The sequence below is a fragment of the Patella vulgata genome, chromosome 4 (assembly GCF_932274485.2).
Source record: "Patella vulgata chromosome 4, xgPatVulg1.2, whole genome shotgun sequence".
In the NCBI taxonomy this organism is placed as follows: Eukaryota; Metazoa; Mollusca; class Gastropoda; family Patellidae; genus Patella; species Patella vulgata.
In genome coordinates, this window is record NC_065882.2 from 77459321 (window position 1) to 77481152 (window position 21832).

Here is a 21832-nt window from a genome sequence, read left to right on the forward strand (position 1 = left end):
AAATTTTGCCCGGGCAGCGGCACTATGGCCTACTCTTATATCGAATTCCAAATCCCAAGGGATCTTTTACGTGCATGCAAATATGCGCACAGTACCTTGATTTTTTTTTTTGCCCCATCTGTACCGACTATAATTATGTTGTCCCTTACATTAGAGACAAGGAGGAACCATTCCGGAAAATCCAACTTGGGGTTTAACCTAACATATGGTTCAATCTTATTTCAATAATTTGCTTGCACATAGGGGTCTTTAGCAGTAGGAGGAAACCGGAGGACCCGGAGAAAACCCACGAGGTTGGACAGGTGTACTTACTCCTTATCACATACATTTCAGCTAATTTGTTGTGAGAAGCTGATACAGATGTTCTGGGTTCAAATACTGTTATAGGCAAGTCAATAATTATAATAATATATTCTTCAATGATGTAGACTTTATTATTAATAATTTTTTTTCTATATACAGGTCTACAGCAATAATATTAGCACTTTTTTTTCATTCATTTAACACAAACACAATTTTTACATTTTCCTTTTCAAAAATCTTACTTAACTCTTATTTTCATGATGAGATTTTTCAAAATTATTATCCTAACCCGAGTTGTAGCACATGAAATTTTAAAATCTTTAAATAAACAACCAATAATTCGTTTGACAATTTACTAATAAAGTCATTTTTGAACAATCTGTATAAAACTCTTGCTGGTTTCACACAAGCATATTATTAGGTTTTTCATGGCTGCTCTAATCTATAGTTCATGAAATTCTTTCAGATAAAATATATGTTACACCATAACTCATACTGTTGAAAATAGTAACGAAATATTGGTGCTTTGTTTTTTATAAGTTTACGTATTGTGTTTTATTTCAACTAATTGAAATTTGAGTCATCTTAATTTTATCCGAGAAAATTTCAGTTTCTAGAATATCAATCCAAATGTAACATTTCCTTAGTCCTTAGTTGGCAGCACTGATTTCCACGTGATCTACAATCTGTTCATTCTAAACCTCGAGTTCCCTCTTCATGTGGTCGTTCTGTTAGTATACCAATTTTATGCTGGTTCAATGTTCCCATGGGTCTTGCATATGGAATTGTTAGTCCAGGCACTCTCCATTTCTCAATCTGACCCATTTTAATAAGCATGGCAGTTGCTCCAAAAAAAAGGCCAACGCCCCATCCAACTTTTTGGGAATTGTCTGAAATGAAAAAGGTGACAAAATAAAGCGTGACTTTCATTTTCACTTTCTTTTTCACCATCTTTGACCAGTTACCGGTTAAGAATCATAAAAAAAATCATAAAAAATTTGATTTTTTTTTTGTGAAAAAGGCTATGACTACAGCGAAAATCCAGTGATTTATTTGGTCTGGGACCCGCTTTAACCCAATTGGAATCAGAATTGATGGGAAGTCGGCTATGATGTCTGATGTTCCACAACCAATTTGGTGTTGATGGTGGTAGCTCAACTAAAGATATTTTACTTAAAAGCTAATATTCCAATTATTGCTGACAGAAAAGTGTGTGAAAAAATCATCAAATTTGCTAGAAACTAACTCTAAGTTTCGGGCAATCCTCCTAACACGTCGATCCACAGCAGCTGTATCCGACAAACTAAAACAAGTTGATATTTTATTGTGAAAAACGTTTGGGTTGTGGCCTGCAAACATAGATGATCGAGTACTCTCTGACGAAGACAGAAGTTTGTTGAAATTGATGAGAACCGATTGCAAAGTCACATTTGGGACACATGATATGGTTCTGGACTCCGAGGGTGTATTCGAAACAGCGTTCGCACAGGTTCGTGAACCATGGAAGAACGCGAGAACACGTTCAAGAGTCTCGAACATGAGAGAACAGTATCCATGGTAACAAGTTGAATTAAATTTATACAATCTTTTACTGTAACTTGAGAAGTATTGTATTACGCATAAATGACTTTCTTTTTTTTTGGTGTTACGCTGACAACATACTACATGCAGTTTTTGAACGGTATTAAACTTTTAAATCAATAAATGCACCCATGATACCGTTTTCTCGGCAGCTGTCGACGCATCGACCATGTATGTTCTTGCCTCATACCAGCTAACGAGGTAGTGTGGGATTTGAGAACGGGAGCGTGTTCGCGAACGCATTCCCGACTGTTTGAGACCGACAAGAACCCAATTTCCATCCGTTCTCTGCACCGGAACACTGTTTCGAATACACCCCTAGATGCGACGAACGTGTGAACGGAGTAATATCGAAAACGAACGCTGAGAAGCTGCACAGTGACAGAGTTAAGAACTCAACACAAACTAGGTTTTCGGGAATAACATAATTCGCCTGCGTGCAGGGGTCTTTAGCAGTGGGAGGAAACTGGAGGACTCACGAGGGGACCCTACTCCTTGTCATGTACAAGCAGGGATTCAAAACCAGGGGTGATAAACCTTGTGTTAAAATGCGCATGCATTAACCATTCGACCACCCAACTCCCCCATTTGAATCTAGACCAAAGATCTGCAATAGACAGATTTAGCTCTTACATAATACATATTTAAATTTAAGACCTACAATATTGTGAAACGAAATGAAATGGGGTATAACACCGGCATATGCCATACCGTGTTCTATGAGGAAAATTTTGCCCGGGCAGTGGCACTATGACTTACTCTTATATCGAATTTCAACTGCCAAGGGATCTTTTATGTGCATGCCAATGTATACACGGGACCTCGATTTTTCATCCCACCCGAACAACTAGACAGCTGTTCTTGTTAGGCCCTCCGTCCTGCACCACTGACAAGAGGAAACCACGTCAGAAAATCCTGATGAAATTTCTTGGCCAATGCCGGGATCGATCACCCAACCTCCAGGCTAGCTAGCCAGCGTCTTACCCACTTAGCCACTGCGACTCCCCAACAATATTGTACCCATGTACTTACATCTACCACCAAATATACTACCAGCAGCTAATCCTGCTAAAAAGTGATTATACATATCATCAGTTTTACGTATGTTACCAATTATACACAAGGCAGAGGCATACGTTGCAGCTGCCCCACCTAAAATAAAAGAGAGAGAAATATATTTCAATAATCTATCCTCAATCTGATTCAAATACAGATCTTTATTTTGTTACGTTTTTTTATACTTTCGATAGCCTCTACTACATGAAGAGCTGACCAGTTGTAGTGGGAGGTCACATGAGGAGTCAAACGTCAGACATTTTATTAACAAATCAGTTGTGCATCGCACGCCAAAATCTAGCTGCAACAGACAGTTTCATTGGCCAATCCCTCACTTCAACCAAATCGCAGGTTATATAATAAATCTTCCAGATCCTAATGTAGTAAAGACAAGTATCTCTCACTTGTTGGGTGTCAAACAAATCATGTGATGTAAACAACTAGCCATGTGGCTTGAACTGGTCCACAACGTACTGGTCTGTATGAGTGAATGTACGCGTCAGATTTGTGTATTAAACATTAAAAAAACAACATAATTCCATATTTATAATATCCAAATAAACAGTCCCATTGGTCGGATTCTCATCCAAATGACGACGCGTAAACAAAATACAGTAGCAAACATATGCCGAATCTGTATACTTGCTATAGAGACCAATGACCACATTGAACCAACTACATCACTTCTGGTTTTAATAAAAATTAATATTTTTCCTTGTGTTACACAGAGATGATGGTTTATAAATATATATTTAAGATTTATGAAAACCTTTTTAAAAGTCGTCGATCTTCCCCTTTAACTGATGGGTGACTTTAGCTTTTAGGCCTCTTGGTTTTTTCTATAGTATATAGAACTGTAAATTATGAATGAAATGGGGTTTAATGTCCTGCTTTTCTGCACCAACTGGGCTAATGAGGACGACATACATGTATGTCATGCAATTTTGCCTGGACTGTGGAGCTACGACCTACTCTTACATCGATTTCCAGCTGTAAATTTTGTCCGTAAAAAGGAAAAATATTGGTTGCGTTGATATTCCATGTGCACATCATGTTCATTATTTCATCAGGATTTTCTGGCGTAGTTCATCGGATGGGACAAAAAACGAGGTACCGTGTATACATTGGCGTGCACATAAAAGATCCCCTGACATTTGGAATTCGATATGAGAATAAGCCATAGTTTAGCTGCCCTGGCAAAATTTTCCTCATAGCACACTGAATGGCATATGCTCGTCTTCATTAGCCCAATTGGAGCAGAAGAGTAGGACATTAAACCCCTTTTCATTTCATTTTTTCATGTTCATTATATGGTTGTATATGTATAAGAAGAAGGAATAATACCATACCTAATAAGCCAACATGATGTCCAAATCTTGTTGCACATACAAGTAATGTTGAAGGTTTTGTATACATTCCCAAATCTAAAACAGTTGCATAGGCACCTGAAAAACAGTATTTTTATAAAATAGATAATTGTCAAGGAACAAAACGTACCCTCACTACAGTTCGATAGACAACCCATGTACTGCAATGCTTTCATAGGCATTTTGATCTTTAGTAGGGTACCCCACGCAGTCAAGTGACAAGTTCCCAAATGATTACACAGCAGACATGCAGCAAGTGCATAAGCCGCAGTAGGTTCTTTTAGCTTATAACAAATAGCCATGGCATGTGGAATTTTCTACACGTAAGTCATAGAAAATATATTGTTCACGATTCTGAATAACATAATATTTAGCTGTTAGTAGATATAGAAAATTACATTTTTTTTTTTTAAATTCTTTATTATTATCTATCTTGGAACTATTTTGAGAGAGAGAGAGAGAGAAAGAGAGAGAGAGATGGGGTTTAACCTCCACTTGACACAAACTAGGTCATTTCGGGACTAACATATGGGTTAATTTTATTTCAATAATTCGCGTGCGCGTAGGGGTCTTTAGCAGTGGGAGGAAACCGGAGGACCCGGAGAAAACCCACGAGGTTGGACAGGCGACCCTACTCCTTGTCACGTGAGAGTGAGAGAGAGAGAGAGAGAGAGAGAGAGAGAGAGAGGGGGTAACTTCCACTTGACACAAACAAGGTCATTTCAGGACTAACATATGGATCAATTTGATTTCAATAATTCGCTTGAGCATAGGGGTCTTTAGCAGTGGGAGGAAACCGGAGAAAAACCTCAAGGTTGGACAGGCAACCCTACTCCTTGTCAGGTACAACCATGGAATTGAAACCATGCAAATGACAGGCCTTAACACAACGTGCAAGCGCTAACTATTCGGCCATCCACCCCCCCCCCTCTGGAACAAAGAACTGTCAGCTCTTTATCAACATGTAAATCTTCCATAAATACATCTTTAAATCGAAACGTTAAAAGCTAGCTTTGCCCGATATTTTAAAATGGAATAGGTTTGACATCTTTAACATCATGAAGGCGGGGCTAAATATAAGTAGTGTACAATTGCCAATCAAAATACGGGACATAAAATTAGAGAGAGAACCTTACTTTAAGGATCACACAGAGCTAATGCACCTGAATTATGAAAGGCCTACCGGTATCTTATTTTGTTAAAAGCACCGCTTGATTAATTTTACTGACAATATTTGCAGATAAACAAAAATGTGTCACAACATTGGACCGGGTATGTTTAATTACCGATAGTCCTAATTGCTGCAATAAAAAGCTTGCCATGTGAAACTAAAGGCAACCAATCATAACTAAAAACAAAAATATCATCTCAACATTTTTAGCTACCTGCTCGTAGCTAGACCGGGTATAAATACTTTAGTAACAGATTCTTATTGTCTTATTAGCTCTGGGATAGACTAGAGGCAGAGCCGTTAAGAATATGTTACTAAAGTAAATAGACCGGGTACAGTACTAACTTCATTCTCACTGAAAACTAAAACAGCTGCATGGCTTGAAATGTTCGCGTGTCTACTTGTCGCCGACAGGCGATTTTTTCGTCTGACAGGTAGCAAGTAAAACTACCTGTCACTTGTGACAGGTGGACTAAATTTTACTTGATGTTCAGTAAATTGACTTAAGACCACAATACTCACGTCAAGTACATTTAATTATTTGTTTCTAAATGCAAGAATTAAGCAAGGAAATACCGCGAAAAACTGCCATTTGCACTGTTTACATTTCGCTCTGTCGTAGGCAACAGTTACTCACACAGTTTGGAAGTAGACAATTTTATAACAATGAATTTCACACCATCTACGCTTGTTTTCATCTGCTTGACATTAGTTTATAGCATTATGAAGTATTATATATAAATAAATTAAAACGCACCCCCAGGTCATCTAAAATAGTTCTATCGTAACGACACCATAGTAAATATAGTGGTAGCTGGAATGGAAATGCACACGGCTCGTTGCCTGGTGACATGTATTTAATCATTTAAAAAGTTTAAATAAGTTTCCATAAATAAAGGCTATGAATAATTTATAAGAAAATTTATAAAATCAAATAATTAGATCGGAAAAATATTTCATATATAAATATAATATAGACAGGATATGTGAGAAAGGAATTCCAGGGGGCGTTACTTGTCCTCCGCACCCGGTAGGCTACATGTAAATACGGTACCATGCACAGGTGTGATTCGTGTTTTGATAATCAATGTATTACAGATATTTTATAATCTGAATTCTACACCTCAACAGCGAAGTATTCGATTTATTACGCAAGTTTGGTAACATGACACTTGGCGGAATTCGCGTGGATACAGATGATAGAATTGTACGAATCTTCGAGTCGCTGAGCCGAAGCAGATTCGCCGACTTGAAGAAATAAAAAGGTTTCATATTACGATATCTATATGGAGCAATGTACGTCAAGACCTAAACAATTTAAGAGTGTGTGTGTGTACCTACATGTATGGATATGTGTCATGTGAATTGTGATTGGTCTTTGATAATTGAGAGTGACAGGTTATTTACTGACTGAACTCTGAAGCGACAGGTATGAAGAAAAGCTCTTTTTAAACATTTCGAGGCCTGAGCTGGGTTCATTGAATTGGACAAATTAGGCTCTGAGTTTTAGTATAGATTCATGTAACAAAAGCTATTAACAACTTTGATAATTTCAGAGCATTGCTGCATATTTAATTTTATGCATGCCATGATCATGATAGGTGAGGTCTAATTTTTGGGCTTCTTTACACTCAAAAATAATTTATTATTTAACAAACATTGAAACAAGTACCTGCAACAACTCCATATTTAGTTAGATAATACGTTTTATTCAAGCAGTCACTACTAGCGGGTTTTGTCCATGGGTTATAATAATTTCGGACCATTTTAGATTAGTTTGTGCTTTGCCAAAATAAAAATCTTTCAATACTTTCTAGAAACCATAACTTCCGGCAAAGACGGAAGGGCAACTTAAGGTCGTATACGCTAGAAACCGGTTTCGGTTGTTGTCCGGAAATTACCGAGTTCGTCGCTGCGATTCCCTGACAACTCATCCCAAAGACAACTCATCCCAGACAACTCATCCCAATAAAAGACAACTCATCCCAAGTCAAAAGACAACTCATCCCAAGTCAAAAGACAACTCATCCCAAGTCAAAAGACAACTCATCCCACTTTTAAAGACAACTCATCCCAAGTCAAAAGACAACTCATCCCAAGTCAAAAGACAACTCATCCCAACATCATTATTGGTTCGGATTGTCCTGCCAAACACGCTCCATGTTGGGATGGTCCATATATTACTGGTCAGCCAATTATCCATTATGTATTTCATAACCACTTTAATTTGATCGGTTGTGGCCTTTTCTTCTAATTTATTGAATGTTGGCAATATATGTTCAGCGGGTAGGAATGGCAAGGCAAGGACTTTTCTAAAAAACTTATTCTGTACCTCAAAATCAAGATCTGTTGGATCAGCTGGTCTCTCTTTTTGTCGGAACCGATTACAATATCGAAGCAGGTTCGAATAAATGGACACAAGCTTCCTTTTCCCTCGTTCGGTACCATTATCCACGACCTTGTATGTCACTATTGCTTCTGTTGTTGATAAATCGTCGCCTATGGACTCATCCGTCAATGAACTGTTCATAATAAAAATACAATAAAAACTGAATGTTAACAATATAAAAAAATTTGTATAGATTATGATATAGGATAAGGATAATACTAAAACTTGTTCTGGATGTGATAAACTATGCTTGTACTTACTTTTCCTGGATATTTTCTGGCATATCGACATCAGGGCAAACGGATAAATGGAATGTAGTCTGATCAACAGGTAAAGACAGTCTTGTACTCTCCGCCCTCGGTGAAGTAAAACTCGTGGTTTCATCAGGTGCTGAACATTCAATACATTTGAAGGCCACCATTGTCAATTCTTTAACCATCCTGCGGTACTGAGCTCTAGATATATCTGAAAGATACAATATTTTTAGTACAATAGTGTTGAGTTTTGAATTGAGTATACAATAGTGTTGAGTTTTTAATTTAGTACAATAGTGTTGAATTTAATACAATAGCTTTGAATTTAAAAAACAACATTAAAGTCTTACCAGTATTACATGTCCTATGCTGCCATCATTCACACCCGTCACACTGAACAGCCTCCTGTCTTGGGCGAACTACTGACTCACAAACTATACAGCTATCAGACATTTTGAAAAATGATACTGAAATATTTGATTTCAGTATTTTTATACAATACCCCAGCTTTGACACTTACTCAAACCATTGTAATTAGCATTATGATATTTGTCTTTGATGTGCTTCACCAATTTAATTAGTTTGTAATAGGGGTAAATACTACAACTCAGTTTAGTTAATCGTTGTTTTGTTAATTGATTTTGTTTGAAGTGCTTCATGATGAAAGAATAAAACAAACACATCTACCAATGTGTTAAAACAACAAAGTACTAAAACAGTAATACAAACAGTAATCATCAATTTATTACAACAACAATATCAATTTGAATAAAACAAAGAGTAATCACCAATTTGATTAAAACAACAATATCAATTTGATTAAGATAACAAATTCTGATTGGTTATGGTCTGAGTGGTCTTCAAAGATAGCAATTGTATTGAAACAAATATCACTTATAAGTTATATTTGTTGGGATGAGTTGTCTTCTAACCCATGGTTTAAAGTTGGGATGAGTTGTCTTTTATAGTGGGATGAGTTGTCTTCTAACTTGGGATGAGTTGTCTTCTAACTTGGGATGAGTTGTCTTATATTGGGATGAGTTGTCTTGGGATGAATTGTCTTTGGGATGAGTTGTCTGGATACCGTCGCTGCGTGCGGAATTTACCGAGATAATGTTCACGTGTACCTTAGTATCGTTAGTATTCTAGTTCTATGATTACATCACTTCCGCAATTCTAAAAATATTATTCATGACATTTAATTTAGTGAAACGAGGCAGTTTTTCATTGGATGCCTTACTTTAGACAGGTAAATAATGACTATGTTCTATGTTGATCTTCAGTAATAAATTTATATAGAACGCAGATTATAAACATAACTAAGGTAAACTACGACAAAAGTAGGATAGCAGGAAAGCTAAACTAAAAGCCAAAGAAAAGAGAAAAGGGTAACACTTGACAAATTAATATTCAAATAAGAAGAACCGTCGAACTAGGAGTAGGAAGTCTAATCCAGTTGATCAGTAAGACTTAAAACTATAGAGTAACTTAGTAAGTGTAGTTCCTTTCTTTATTATATTAGCTTTACGAACGGTTTCTGATCGGGCGATATCGACTTCGTCCGATCAGAACGTTCCTGAAGGAACTAAAATGACAGGCAGCTACAGCAACAATTACAATACCGTATAAATCTAGTAGGCCAACAAACAAGTTATTATTAGATTTTGCTTTAGTAGACACTATGGTATACTATAAATATAAACTGACACTTTTACAGTCCTTCAGAGTCCTTGCGTAGGCTATATTTTTATGTTCCTTTCGTTCCACTGTCACAGTAAGTCATTGGGTTCAATCCCATAGATGGCAGAGAAAGTTCATCAAATATTTTAAGACGAGCTGATCTGGTGGCAAGGTAGCCCTACAGCGTATCGTCTTTCTGATGGCACAAATAATGGAGGTCCTGTGGACACATTGGCGTGTTTTATTGACAGTTGGAACTTAATTGGAAATTGAAATAGTGGGCTGTAGTGTAGTAAAAATAATCCGCATATACATGGGGGCATATACATATCATGGTGTATGTCGGCCTTCATCATTAGCCCGTACATGTAAGGAGCAGAAAAGTAACTACCACATTAAGTTCCCATTGTATCAAATTAAGACTGGCTTTGATGTCACAAGTTAGAACGTCAAAAAATTCATGATAATTACATGTAAGGGCGATAATCCGGGTTTCAAAAAACGCTAATTTAAAGGAGCTAAATCGCTAACATTTGGGACCTAGAAATTCACAAAAGTGGGTCGCAACGCATATAATACTGTAATATGAATGTATATAAACTGATTTACATTTAATGGTTTCCGTTTTTACTCCAATTTCAAATCAGTTATGTTCGGCGAAATAAGTCAGCAATCTCAATTGAGTGCAAATTTCTAGCATCTAGTTATTCTAGTCTACATAACTCCATTTGATTTGGTGCAATGTGTCTAGCCTCGTCCCTCGAGTCTCTCAATACAACTGGGGCTGAAGCGCATTATGGTACACGATTCGTGTACCAATGTACCAATTTTGAGTTACGGACTTAGGTCCTTTAATATATAATGTGTAGTCAGCAAACAGGAGCAAAGTAATTTGTTATGTTTTTATGATTGAGTTTGACCTTCTATTTTCTTTAAAGGACAGCTGTCTAGTCATTCGGATTGGACGTTAAAACTGAGGTCCCATGTATACGTTGCCGTACACGTAAAAGATCCCTTGGTAGTTGGAATTCGATATAAGAGTAGACCATAGTGCCTCTACCCGGGCAAAATTTCACCTCATAGCACACTGTATGGCATATGCCCGTCTTCATTAGCCCAGTCAGAGTAGAAGAGTAGGACATTAAACCCCATTTCATTTCATTTCTATTTCTTTTGCAGATTTTTTGTACCTAACATAAGAATTAAAAAATGGAGAGAAGAAGTGTTTGTGACACTGTCAATAGGATTATTTTTACATTAGCTTGTTTTGTACCATTGGTATTGGGTGAGTTGTTAATATTATTGAACAGGGTTTAGAGATGTGTAGGTCAATGGATAAGTTCAGGACTCTTAAAAAATAAACAGACGAGTTTTCATAATAGACAAAAAAAGACTTTGATCATTTTTGCATTGCTTTATGTTTAAATTTGAACAATCTGATTAAAGTACAGATCTATATTTTGTTCTGTTTTTTTTTTATACTTTCTACGACCTCTACTACATGAATATCTGACCAGTTGTAGTGGGAGGTCCTGTCAGGGGTCATACTAGCGACTTTTGACCATATTACGTCAGACATTTGATCAACCAATTAGCTTGATGTTTCTATTATGATACCTATAGTTCCATGCCAAAAACTCGCTGCAACAGTCTGTTTGATTGGCTAATCCCTCACAGCAGCCAGAACGTGGGCTATATATTAACTCTTCCAGAACCTTGTGTAGTAAAGACAAGTAAAGCAAAATTTTGAACTACAAAAATCGAAACGAAATAAGATCTGTGTTTTAATCAGACTGAAATTTTTAAGCAATTACACAAAATTTTTAGTAGAGGCAGCATGTACTTTTGCCTGTTAAGGAATTTAGTAAACAAAAGCTCTTCTTACTCACAAAATGATCTAGTCTATTATTGGTGGGGTTGGATGGCCGAATGGATAGCTTGTGCGCGTTGCATGATAAGGTTTGTCATTGAGTCAACTGGCATGGTTGTACATGACAAGGAGTAGGGTCTCCTGTCCAGTCTCATGGGTTTTCCCTGGGTCCTCCCACTGCTAAAGACCCCAATGCGCAAGCGAATTATTGAAACAAAATTGAACCATATGTTAGTCCCAAAATGACCTAGTTTGTGTTAAGTGGACGCTAAACCCCATCTCTCGCTCTCGCTCTCTCTCTCTCTCTCTCTCCTCTCTCTGATCTTTTATTATTGTATTGAATGTAATAATTGTGGATTTTGATGTTTTTAGGTGGATATCAACAAGATAGAGTTTTATTAACAGATGTTAAAACTTTAACATTACGACATGGTCTCATGACCAATGCCAGACGATCATCCCCAGTACCACAGGTAAATTATTACTTTTAATGGATACATTCATTCGTCTGGCTTAATATCTACTTCCACCCAGGGTGGTAAATTGTATGGTTGTTGTTGTTCTTAGTGTTTAATTTCCGTTTCCACCGAAGGTGATATCACTGACAAGTTGTCTTATTTTAATTTTTATTATCTTAGCGCACGCGCAGGGGTCTTTCCTGTGGGAGGAAACTGGGGTACCTGGAGTAAACCCACGATGTTGAGAAAACGCCCCTATCTCCAAGCCGCATATGGTCACACCAGGGATTGAAACCATGACTGCAAGTCAGAGGTGACCGGCTAGCTAGAGGCCGAAGCGCGATACTCTAGACCACTCTGGTCATCCCAATCCCCCTCAATTGTATGGAGTAGCCATTTTCTTTTATAGTTCACCACAAAGCATCATACATGAAGTCAGTGGCCGGCAGTCAGGGATGATGTAAAAACTAACACTCCCATCCATAAATTTCATCAGAATATTACATCATTTTTACCCTTTTGTTTGATTTCGATCTATTATTGTAAATAATACAAAGAAAGATGTCTCATATCTCGGCCATTTTCTTTTTTATTAACGGATATAATCTGATTAAAAATACAGTTCTATGTTTCGTTTTTTTATACTTTTGATGGCCTACACTGCATGAAGATCTGATCGGTTGTAGTGGGACTTCATTTCAGAGGTCATACAAGCGGCTTTTGGCCCTATCACGTCATTGATTAATCAACCAGCATTGACGTTTCTAGTGGTTTACCCACAGTTCCATGCACAGTACACCAAGAACTCGCCATAACAGATCGTTTCATTGGCTAATTCCGCACAGCAACCAGAACGTGGTTTATATACAGATCCTAGTGTAGTGAAGACAAGTAAAACGAAATTTTGAACTATATAAGTATAAAAAACAAAATGAAATAGGATCTGTGCTTTAATCAGATTGTCAATATTGATATATAAGATCTGTTACATATACCCCCAGCTGTTGTAATATATGTATAATAATTTTGTCTATTATTAGTATTATATTGACACTATAATGCATGACTAAAAGTTGATGAATATTGATTTTTTGGCAAGCTTGTAGGTGGTGAATATATTAATACAAAACCAGTAGATTACGTACATTAATACATATGATTAGAATACAGCAGCATTTTTATTAGTTATTCAAGCAACAGTTGTTACTTAATGCTCTGGTGCCTTAAATTCAAACGTGACAAGGAGTAGGGTCGCCTGTCCATCCTCATGGGTTTTTCTCCGGGTCCTCCGGTTTCCTCCCACAGCTAAAGACCCCTACACTCAAGCGAATTATTGAAATAAAATTGAACTACGTGTTAGTCCCGAAATTAATTAATCAATTGGGTTGTTTATTTTTCAACAGTGATTGAGAAATGAAACACTTGTAAATTGGACACTCAGCTTTAAACTGGACACAAGTACAAATTAGATGATTTTTGGTGATTTTAAAAGTTTTTTACAAATTTTTAAACAAAGATCTGATATTAAACAAATGTGAAAGAAATTGCACTAGATACACAAGATTAAATGATATCAGGATTACAGTGAAACTTTCCAGAAGTCCAGCTTAAGATAGGGTAGAAATGGGAGGATGTAAAAATAAATTTGCACTCACCATTCCCATTGATAAAGGCACTACAGAGTCTAATAAATTTATTGATTTGTGGTGTTTGTTTGTAGTTGAAATGTGTTGGAGGTACTGCAGGTTGTCATGCGTTTGTACCACAAGTTGTACAGTGTTATAATAGAGGTTCTGATGGATATGATGTACAGGTAATATAATAAACTTCTACTTTCAATTTACACTTTAAACATTATCATTTAATACATGTATATTAGTATTTTTATACGCCCACATTTTCATGTAGACATGCCCCTGTCCGTTCGTCTGTTTGTCCAAACGTCTGTCCGTCCACAATTTGTTTGTGGACACTCTACAGGTCACAATTTTTATCCGATTTTCATGTAACTTAAAATATAGGTCTATCTCCCATAGATCTTGATTCCTTTCGATATTGACATGTATTGGATTATGGCCCCTGATTGTACAAATTTTTTTTTTTTTTTAGCTTGCTCTCTATCCATCTCTTGCAAAATGTGGGCGTATCTTGCCTAGCAACCACTGATTATATATTTCTGACTATTAAATTATTCGATATATTAGTATGGTTTATATACCAACAACACTATCTTTATCATTCAATATAGTAGTATTGTTTATAATTCTGACCATGTCAACTTTACCATTCAATATAGTAGTATGTTTATATTTCTGACTTCGATCCTGGTGTTGACCGAGATAGTTACCAGAGATTTTTTGATGCGGTTTCTCCTTGTCAGTGGTGTAGGACGGAGGGCCTGACAAGGACAGCTGTATAGTCATTCGGATGGGACGAAAAACCGGTCCTGTGTATACATTGGGGTGAACGAAATAATCCCTTGACTGTTGGAATTTGATATAAAGAGTAGCACCGCTGTCTGGGCACTATTTCCCTCAAAGCACACTGTATGGCGTATGCCCACCTTCATTAACCCAGTTTGATGCAGAAAACACAGCTATGAACATATCAGTAGACACCAGTGAATACTCAACTGGGGTTACATGGTTTTGCTCATTTTCTTAGTTTGGCGTTCAAAATTTCGCGGCACATTTAGGAAGATCCCACGGCACACTGGTTGAGAATCACAGTACTAGTTCTAGAGTTCCACATAATAGATAAATGTTCTGCTACATGTCATTTAAAAGTAAAATAGTCCATAAAGTACTATTTGAATTATTTTTTATTGCTATATGAATTATTTTGTTGTTTATTTTATAGTGGGAATGTAAAACTGATATGGATAATGAATATAGATTTGGTCAGGTAGAAGTTTCATGTGAAGGTTATGATTATCCTGATGATCCATTTGTATTAAAAGGTTCATGTGGGGTAAGTTTCACTTCTCTTATCAATGTTCTTCTTACACGTTTAATTATGGATTACCCCACTGGTTCCCCCCCCTTGACAGTGATGTAGGACGGAGGGCCTGACAAGGACAGCTGTCTAGTTGTTCGGATGGTACGAAAAAACGAGGTCCCGTGTTCACATTGGTGAGCACGTAAAAGATCCCTTGACAGTTGGAATTCGATATAAGAGTAGGCCGTAGTGCCGCTGTCCGGAAAAAAATTTCCCTCATAGCACACTCTATGGCGTATGCCCATCTTCATTAGCCCAGTTCGGAGCAGAACAGTAGGACGTTAAACCCCATTTCATTTGTTTGACTCCAAATGCTGTTAGCAATTTTGAACAATGATGGTACCGGGCCCGTGTAAGTACCTCATTATTCCAACAGTAACAATCACAGAGTATTGTAAAACAATTAGTTAAATTAAAAAATGCCTGGCATTAAACCTGGATATTACGATGACAATGATAATATATGGAATCTTGTAATAGAGATTTTCTAGAGGTGATGTACAAGACTACAGAGCTTATTATAGACTGAATGATCGAGACTTGTAACCGCCTGATCAGTATCTCACAAGTATTTGTTTACAATTATCTGTTTATTTTTCAGTTGGAATATTCTCTAGATTTGACAAAAGAAGGCCATAAAAAACAAGGAAGACAATCCAATCAACATTCTGGTTACCATAGTAATCAATATCATGACAACTCTAATAGTTATTACAAGTGAGTTAAATGATATATAGTTCTTGAAAACATCTCAAAATTCTTGGTTTATTCTAGATAAGTAAATTAATGTGTCTATGTGGGTACTCGATTGAAAGTTCCGGAATTGAATTCTCTCAATCCCAAAAATAGTGACAATCGAGTGAAAAGGTGGATTTCGGACTACAACGCACGCGTCGACTGAATAAGTAAATATCTCAACCAACCAACCATGCAGCCAAAACATTTTTGTTGTGTTTAATTATGCCACGATTCTACTCACACCACCTCCGTTGTGGGGACTAACAGAAGTGAATTACACGTTACTCGATCACAATTCTGTCAATTTTGGACGTACTGGATTGTGAATCTAGCATTCCCTACGATTACCTATAGGTCAATATGCTTTCTGATTATACCATCTAATGAGATACAAGAAGAAGCCTTTCGTATTGAATGATGCCTCCCTGTGTACAAACTGTGATTTGAGGATATATTTGGACCAAAAACATATTCAAACTAATTCTTATCTATCAAACGTTTGCTTCAAAACATTTTAATTGCAAGAAACCTACCCCATGCCACAAGAATCTATTATAAGAAGACTCGTTTATCGTATGATGGGGGGTTGGATGGCCAAATGATTAGCACCTGCGCACTGTATCATAAGGCCTGTCATTGAGTCAACTTTCGTGGTTTCGAATCCCCGGTTGTACGTGACAACGAGTAGGGTCGCCTGTCCAACCTCTTGGGTTTTCTCCGGGTCCTCCGGTTTCGTCCCACTGCTAAAGACCCCTACGCGCAAGCGAATTATGGAAATAAAATTGAACCATATGTTAGTCCCAAAATGACCTAGTTTGTGTCGAGTGGACGTTAAACCCCATTTCTCTCTCTCTCTCTCTCGTTAGTGACTGTCCATTTTCCATAAATTCTTTGATTATCCTTGGCATCTCTCCATGTACTCACAACTGTTAGGCATTAGATCATCACTCAAGTAGACAAACTGCCAGTTAGTGACACCCTTGCATTCACCTCATTTACTAACACTAAGATGATAATGACCATGCCTAAAAAAATTTCCTAATTGCTTCCAGGAGATTTTCGAATCACTTCGTCTAAATCTCAGAAAATCTTTAAGTTTTCACTATATCTTCCGGTTTCCTCTCACTGCCAAAGACCCCAACACTTCACATGTGAATTGTTAAAATAATATTGAACCATATGTTAGTCCCGATATGATCGAGTTTGTGTCAAGTGGATGTTAAACCCCATTTCTTTCCTTGATTTTATAGATGGTTATACATTCTGTTTTAGAAGTATATTTATTACAATATGCATTATTTGATGTGAATATTTTCTCCCCTATTTTTCAGCAGTCACAAGAAATCGAAATCTGGATTTGGAGATTTGATATTTATTGCTGGTGTTGGGTTGGTCATCTATGCCATCTATAAATCATGTATATCATCTAATGGTCGACATGCTGGGCAAGATCAGTACCCTAGAGATCAAGGCTATCCAAGCTCTCAGAGCCCCCCTCCACCAGGCTTTAGACCAGAATATATGCCAGGAAGTGGTTAGTAATAATTATCTGGAACAATTTATTTTGAAACTGATATGAAATGGGGTTTAACGTTCTACCGTTCTGCTCCAAACTGGACTAATGAAGACGGGTATTTTGAAACTGAAATATCTCAAGTCATAGTGATATTTAGTGGGTGAATTACTTACTTTGAAATGACTTTTGGGGGTTGGGGTCAAATTAACTCCCGAATTATAGACATCACATTTTTTCTACTTTTCAAACTTTCAAGAGAAAACTACAGCGAAATTCTACAATTGATATTTTGATTTTATTTTGAAAATTTTTAGTAATCAGTTCTAATTATATTTTAGGGTGGTTAGATCGTGAAAAGTTAGATATTGTCCAATAATTCTTCTTGATAATTAGAAATTTCCCAGAGTTAATAATTTTTGTGTTTTCCCTAAAAACAAATCTGATATAATTGGTCAAAAGATGTTGGTGACATAATCTTCTTGTTTTTATTTGGGGATCCACAGTGGCTAAGTGTGTAAGACGGCCACAGTGGCTAAGTCACAAGTGTAAGACGCTGGCTCACTAGCTGGCATTGGCCGAGAAAGTTCGTCAGGATTTTCCAGCATGGTTTCCCCTTGTCAGTGGTGCAGGACGGAGGGCGTGATAAGGACAGTTGCCTGGTCGTTTGGATGGGACAAAAAACCAAAGACCCTTGTATACATTTTCGTGCATGTAAAAGATCCCTTGGCAGTTGGAATTCGGTATAAGAGTAGGCCATAGTGCTGCTGCCTTGGCAAAATTTCTCTCATAGCACACTGTATTGCGTATGCCTGTCTTCATTAGCCCAAATTCGTTTCATTTCGGTTTGTATTTGTTATATTGTATATTTTTTTTATTTCAGATAATTGTCATGATGGCTACAGCAACACACATACAAGAACTAATGGAATGGGAGGATTGGGTGGAAGTGGGTTAGGAGGGGGATTAGGCGGTGGAGGAGGTGGATTCTGGACAGGTGCAATGACCGGTGGATTACTGGGTTACATGTTCGGAGGAAGAAATAATGGCGGCGGTTACAGACGCGGTTATGGAACTGGGTATGGTAACACAGGATCATCATGGTTTGGTTCTGGATCAACTGGTTCAGGATGGGGATCATCTGGTTCAGGATTGGGTTCTGGATCAGGATCATCAGGGTTCAGTTCTGGAACACGATCAGCGTCAGGTTTTGGTGGAACCAAAAGAAGATAATTTCAATGAACATTAATTTCTTCAGATATTTGAATAAATGCACCAGATTAAGTCAGAAATTTCATCTGAGCACAATGTGACATTTATAGAAATAATAAACAAAGTATGATTTAATTTGGTGTATTCAAAAATTTCAACCCCAAATCTTGTGATATTTAATTTGGTGTAATGCGAACCTGTTAAGTATTTTTTAGGTTTTTAGTTTTTGAAATGTTACTTTTGTTGTATATGCATGATAATTATGAAAACAAATCACAATGTTTTACAAGAATATCTAATAGTCCTAATCTGAAATAAGTAGTACTTTCCTAATACTGTTACATACTGTTACTTCTCCCATGATGTCAACTTTTGGCTGGTTTCCATAAATCATTGTTTTCTGGGGTTGTTTTTGGTCAAGGAAGGGTTTTTTTTATGTACAAAGCAACAAGAAAGCCGGAACAAAAAGACAAGTATTAATCTTTATGTATATAAAACCAATAGTCCGTATTCTAATGGAAAATAAATATATTTCCGAAAGAGTAATCATATTCATAGAATTATGTCCTGTTCAATTTTAAAAAAAACATCCACAGAAAGCAGGAGCAAAAAAAGCAATTAAGTATTAATCTTTAGATATATAATCAATAGTCTGCATTCTAATGGAAAAAAAGAACATTTTCGAAAGAATAATCATATTACAAAGAATTGTGTCCTGTTCAATTTGAAAAACTTATACAGAAATTTGACTAGTTTGATTTTGTGTTATCAAGTACAGATCTAAGTGTAGTCATCATGATGTATGTATAGAAATTTTTGCGTGTGTTTTTGTCTGAATTTCTGTTAATATTGAAATCTGGAGATTACTATTTGTAATAATATGTTTTAGCCATAATTTGTTATCTAGATTATCAATTCACGAACCATACTACGCACATTTATCATCTATATTCTTAAACTAACAGGAATCTCCTGTAATAAACTTGAGATGAACAAAAAATGTGAATATTTTACTATAAATTTACATGTATATAAATTGCTAGAATATTTTTGGTTGATAATCTCAGGGTTTGTCATCCTAGAATATATTTTTTGTTTTGGTAGAAGTGTATTTAATACAAACAATAAATTGACGTTACTGTATTATTATTTATAATAAACGCCTTCCCTATTGCAATTATAGGCTGGTAGTATTATTATTGTTGTCATTAACAAAAAATTCATTTAGGCTTGTTTTAGTTTATTAATGAAATCATACAGGCTGTTTTTGTTTAATGAAATCATACAGGCTTGTTTTTGTTTAATGAAATCATACATGCTTGTTTTTGTTTTGTAAATAACTTTTCATTTGTTTCATTGTACAGTAAATCATATATTTTTAATAAACCAATAGAAAATTGTTGTTCATGTCTTGTGTGCATTTTATCTCAACTTCAATAGAAGGCTTGATCTCGCTTTAACTACGTACATCTTATCAAGGCCTGCACATAATACCCTGCATATTTCGGCACTAATTTCGATTGGGTACAAGCCCAGCTTGTGAGCCTATCAGATTCCTCAGTTGCCGTGAATACCAAGTCTCGTGCTTTCAAGCTAAAATGTCTACCTAGGATAATCGAGTTGCAAAGTTCAAGGTTCCGTGGAGGTTGCGATGTCACAACCTCTGATTGGGTGCTACTGTTCAGGTGTCTGTAGATAACGTAGCTATAAGTTCGGGAATTGTGAAGTAATCTAGCAACGTCCAGATGTTGTAAAACTCGCAGTCCAATGTCCAATGTAGGCAGTTACTATAATTAATCATAAAAAAAAAACTTTGTGTCTCTCTGTGGAAATTAGTCTTTTGGTGGGTGCTTATCCAGGTTACTACATCCAAAAATGGATTAAACTACCTTTAATGTCCAGTGAGCATGTTTTATGGATTTAGTGCTTTAAAATAGGGCATATTAATTTTATTGAGATTATTTCGTACTGTCAGTGAGTAAGACGTTGGCTTGCTAACCTGGAGGTCCTGGGTTTGATCCCAGTGTGAGCCAAGAAAGTTCATCAGGATTTTCCGGAGTGGTTACCCCTTGTCAGTGGTGTCGGATGGAGGGTATGACAAGGGACAATGTAGAGTCTTTCGGATGGGACGGAAAAACCAAGGTCCCATGTGCACGTTAAATAACCCTTGACAGTTTGATTTCGAAATTACACTCATTATCAAATTTGAATGGTCAGCTTTAAACTGGACACAAGTACGAATTAGATGATTTTGGTGATTTTCAATGATTTTTTTAAATTTTTAAACAAAGATTTGATATTAAACGAATGTGAAAGAAATTAGTGCTAGGCAGGCCCATAGCCAGTTTGCTGGCTGCAGAGGGGCAGGGAAGTATTTTTGGGGGAGAGGGGGGCACAGTAGGTATTTTAGAGCTATGGTCGGCAAAATTTGTTTCGGGGGGGGGGGGCAAAACATTTTTCGGGGGGGCATTGCCCCCCGCTGGCTACGGGCCTGGTGCTAGGTACACAAGATTAAATGATAATGTCGAATATAGGTGAACAGTGCTGCTCAAGTTACAGGTTGGTAGAAATCTCCAGATTGGCAGCTCCTTGATAAACAGTGGTTCTCTCCCCTTAAATATATAGAGAATCTCCTACCAGTCTTTTTTGATATCAAAAAATATCAACACAAGTTGATAAAGTAACCAAAAACGAGGCTCTGCCGAGGTTTTTTTTACTTTATCAACGAGTGTTGATATTTTTGGATATCAAAAAAGACGAGTAGGAGATTTTATTTATCACCCAATCCCTTCTTACATGCACAAATAGATAAATATAATTCTTTGCTGTAGATTTCACTTTTACTGAACATTACGGCTAGTGATACATTATTTTCTGACAGCAATTCAACCATTGCAAAGTCCTTTATATCTACTGTAGAATGTATTATTGGGTGATAAAATACGTTAAAAGCCCATTTCATTTACAATTAATCCGAACCGATTTCCACCAGCCCATTGTTAACTGTTCTTTGATAAAGAACGTTCTCAGATAAGAGAGATAGAAATAGTTTTTAACGTCCACTCGAAATAAAATGAAATGAAATGGGGTTTAACGTCCTACTGTTTTGCTCCCAAACTGGGCTAATGAAGACAGGCATACGCCACACAGTGTGTTATGAGGGAAATTTTGCCCGGGCAGCGGCACTATGGCCTACTCTTATATCGAATTCCAACTGCCAAGGGATCTTTTACGTGCACGCCA

The 21832-nt window shown here is 36.8% G+C and overlaps 1 protein-coding gene and 1 long non-coding RNA gene across 4 annotated transcripts; one reads left to right on the forward strand and one right to left on the reverse strand.

The window, feature by feature from the left end:
- Positions 1–399: 399 nt before the first annotated feature.
- LOC126819447 (uncharacterized) lies at positions 400–7336 on the reverse strand. Its single transcript, XR_007679620.1, has 4 exons — positions 7151–7336; positions 4290–4385; positions 2917–3036; positions 400–1193 (listed from the first exon to the last, which is right to left on the reverse strand). It is a non-coding gene; the product is annotated as an uncharacterized LOC126819447 (long non-coding RNA).
- Positions 7337–9333: 1997 nt separating this feature from the next.
- Positions 9334–19991, forward strand: LOC126819442 (store-operated calcium entry-associated regulatory factor). 3 transcript variants are annotated; one of them, XM_050547477.2, is made up of 8 exons: positions 9334–9612; positions 10981–11086; positions 12044–12144; positions 13850–13942; positions 14989–15099; positions 15728–15843; positions 17196–17398; positions 18261–19991. In XM_050547477.2, the coding sequence occupies exons 2-8, from the start codon at positions 11011–11013 to the stop codon at positions 18608–18610; spliced, it is 1050 nt and encodes a 349-aa protein (XP_050403434.1). In that variant the 5' UTR covers positions 9334–9612; positions 10981–11010; the 3' UTR covers positions 18611–19991. The 3 variants fall into 3 exon arrangements, with proteins under 3 accessions (XP_050403434.1, XP_050403435.1, XP_050403436.1); XM_050547478.2 differs by having other exon boundaries at positions 9334–9604; XM_050547479.2 differs by having other exon boundaries at positions 9352–9370.
- Positions 19992–21832: the final 1841 nt, after the last annotated feature.

What these genes read in the sequence shown, in the direction of transcription:
- LOC126819442 (XM_050547477.2), top strand. Translation starts at nt 11,011, where the DNA reads ATGGAGAGAAGAAGTGTTTGTGACACTGTCAATAGGATTATTTTTACA. An exon ending in CTGATGGATATGATGTACAG is followed by an intron (nt 13,943 to 14,988) that starts GTAATATAATAA and finishes TTTATTTTATAG; the next exon opens with TGGGAATGTAAAACTGATAT. An exon ending in AGAATATATGCCAGGAAGTG is followed by an intron (nt 17,399 to 18,260) that starts GTTAGTAATAAT and finishes TTTTTATTTCAG; the next exon opens with ATAATTGTCATGATGGCTAC.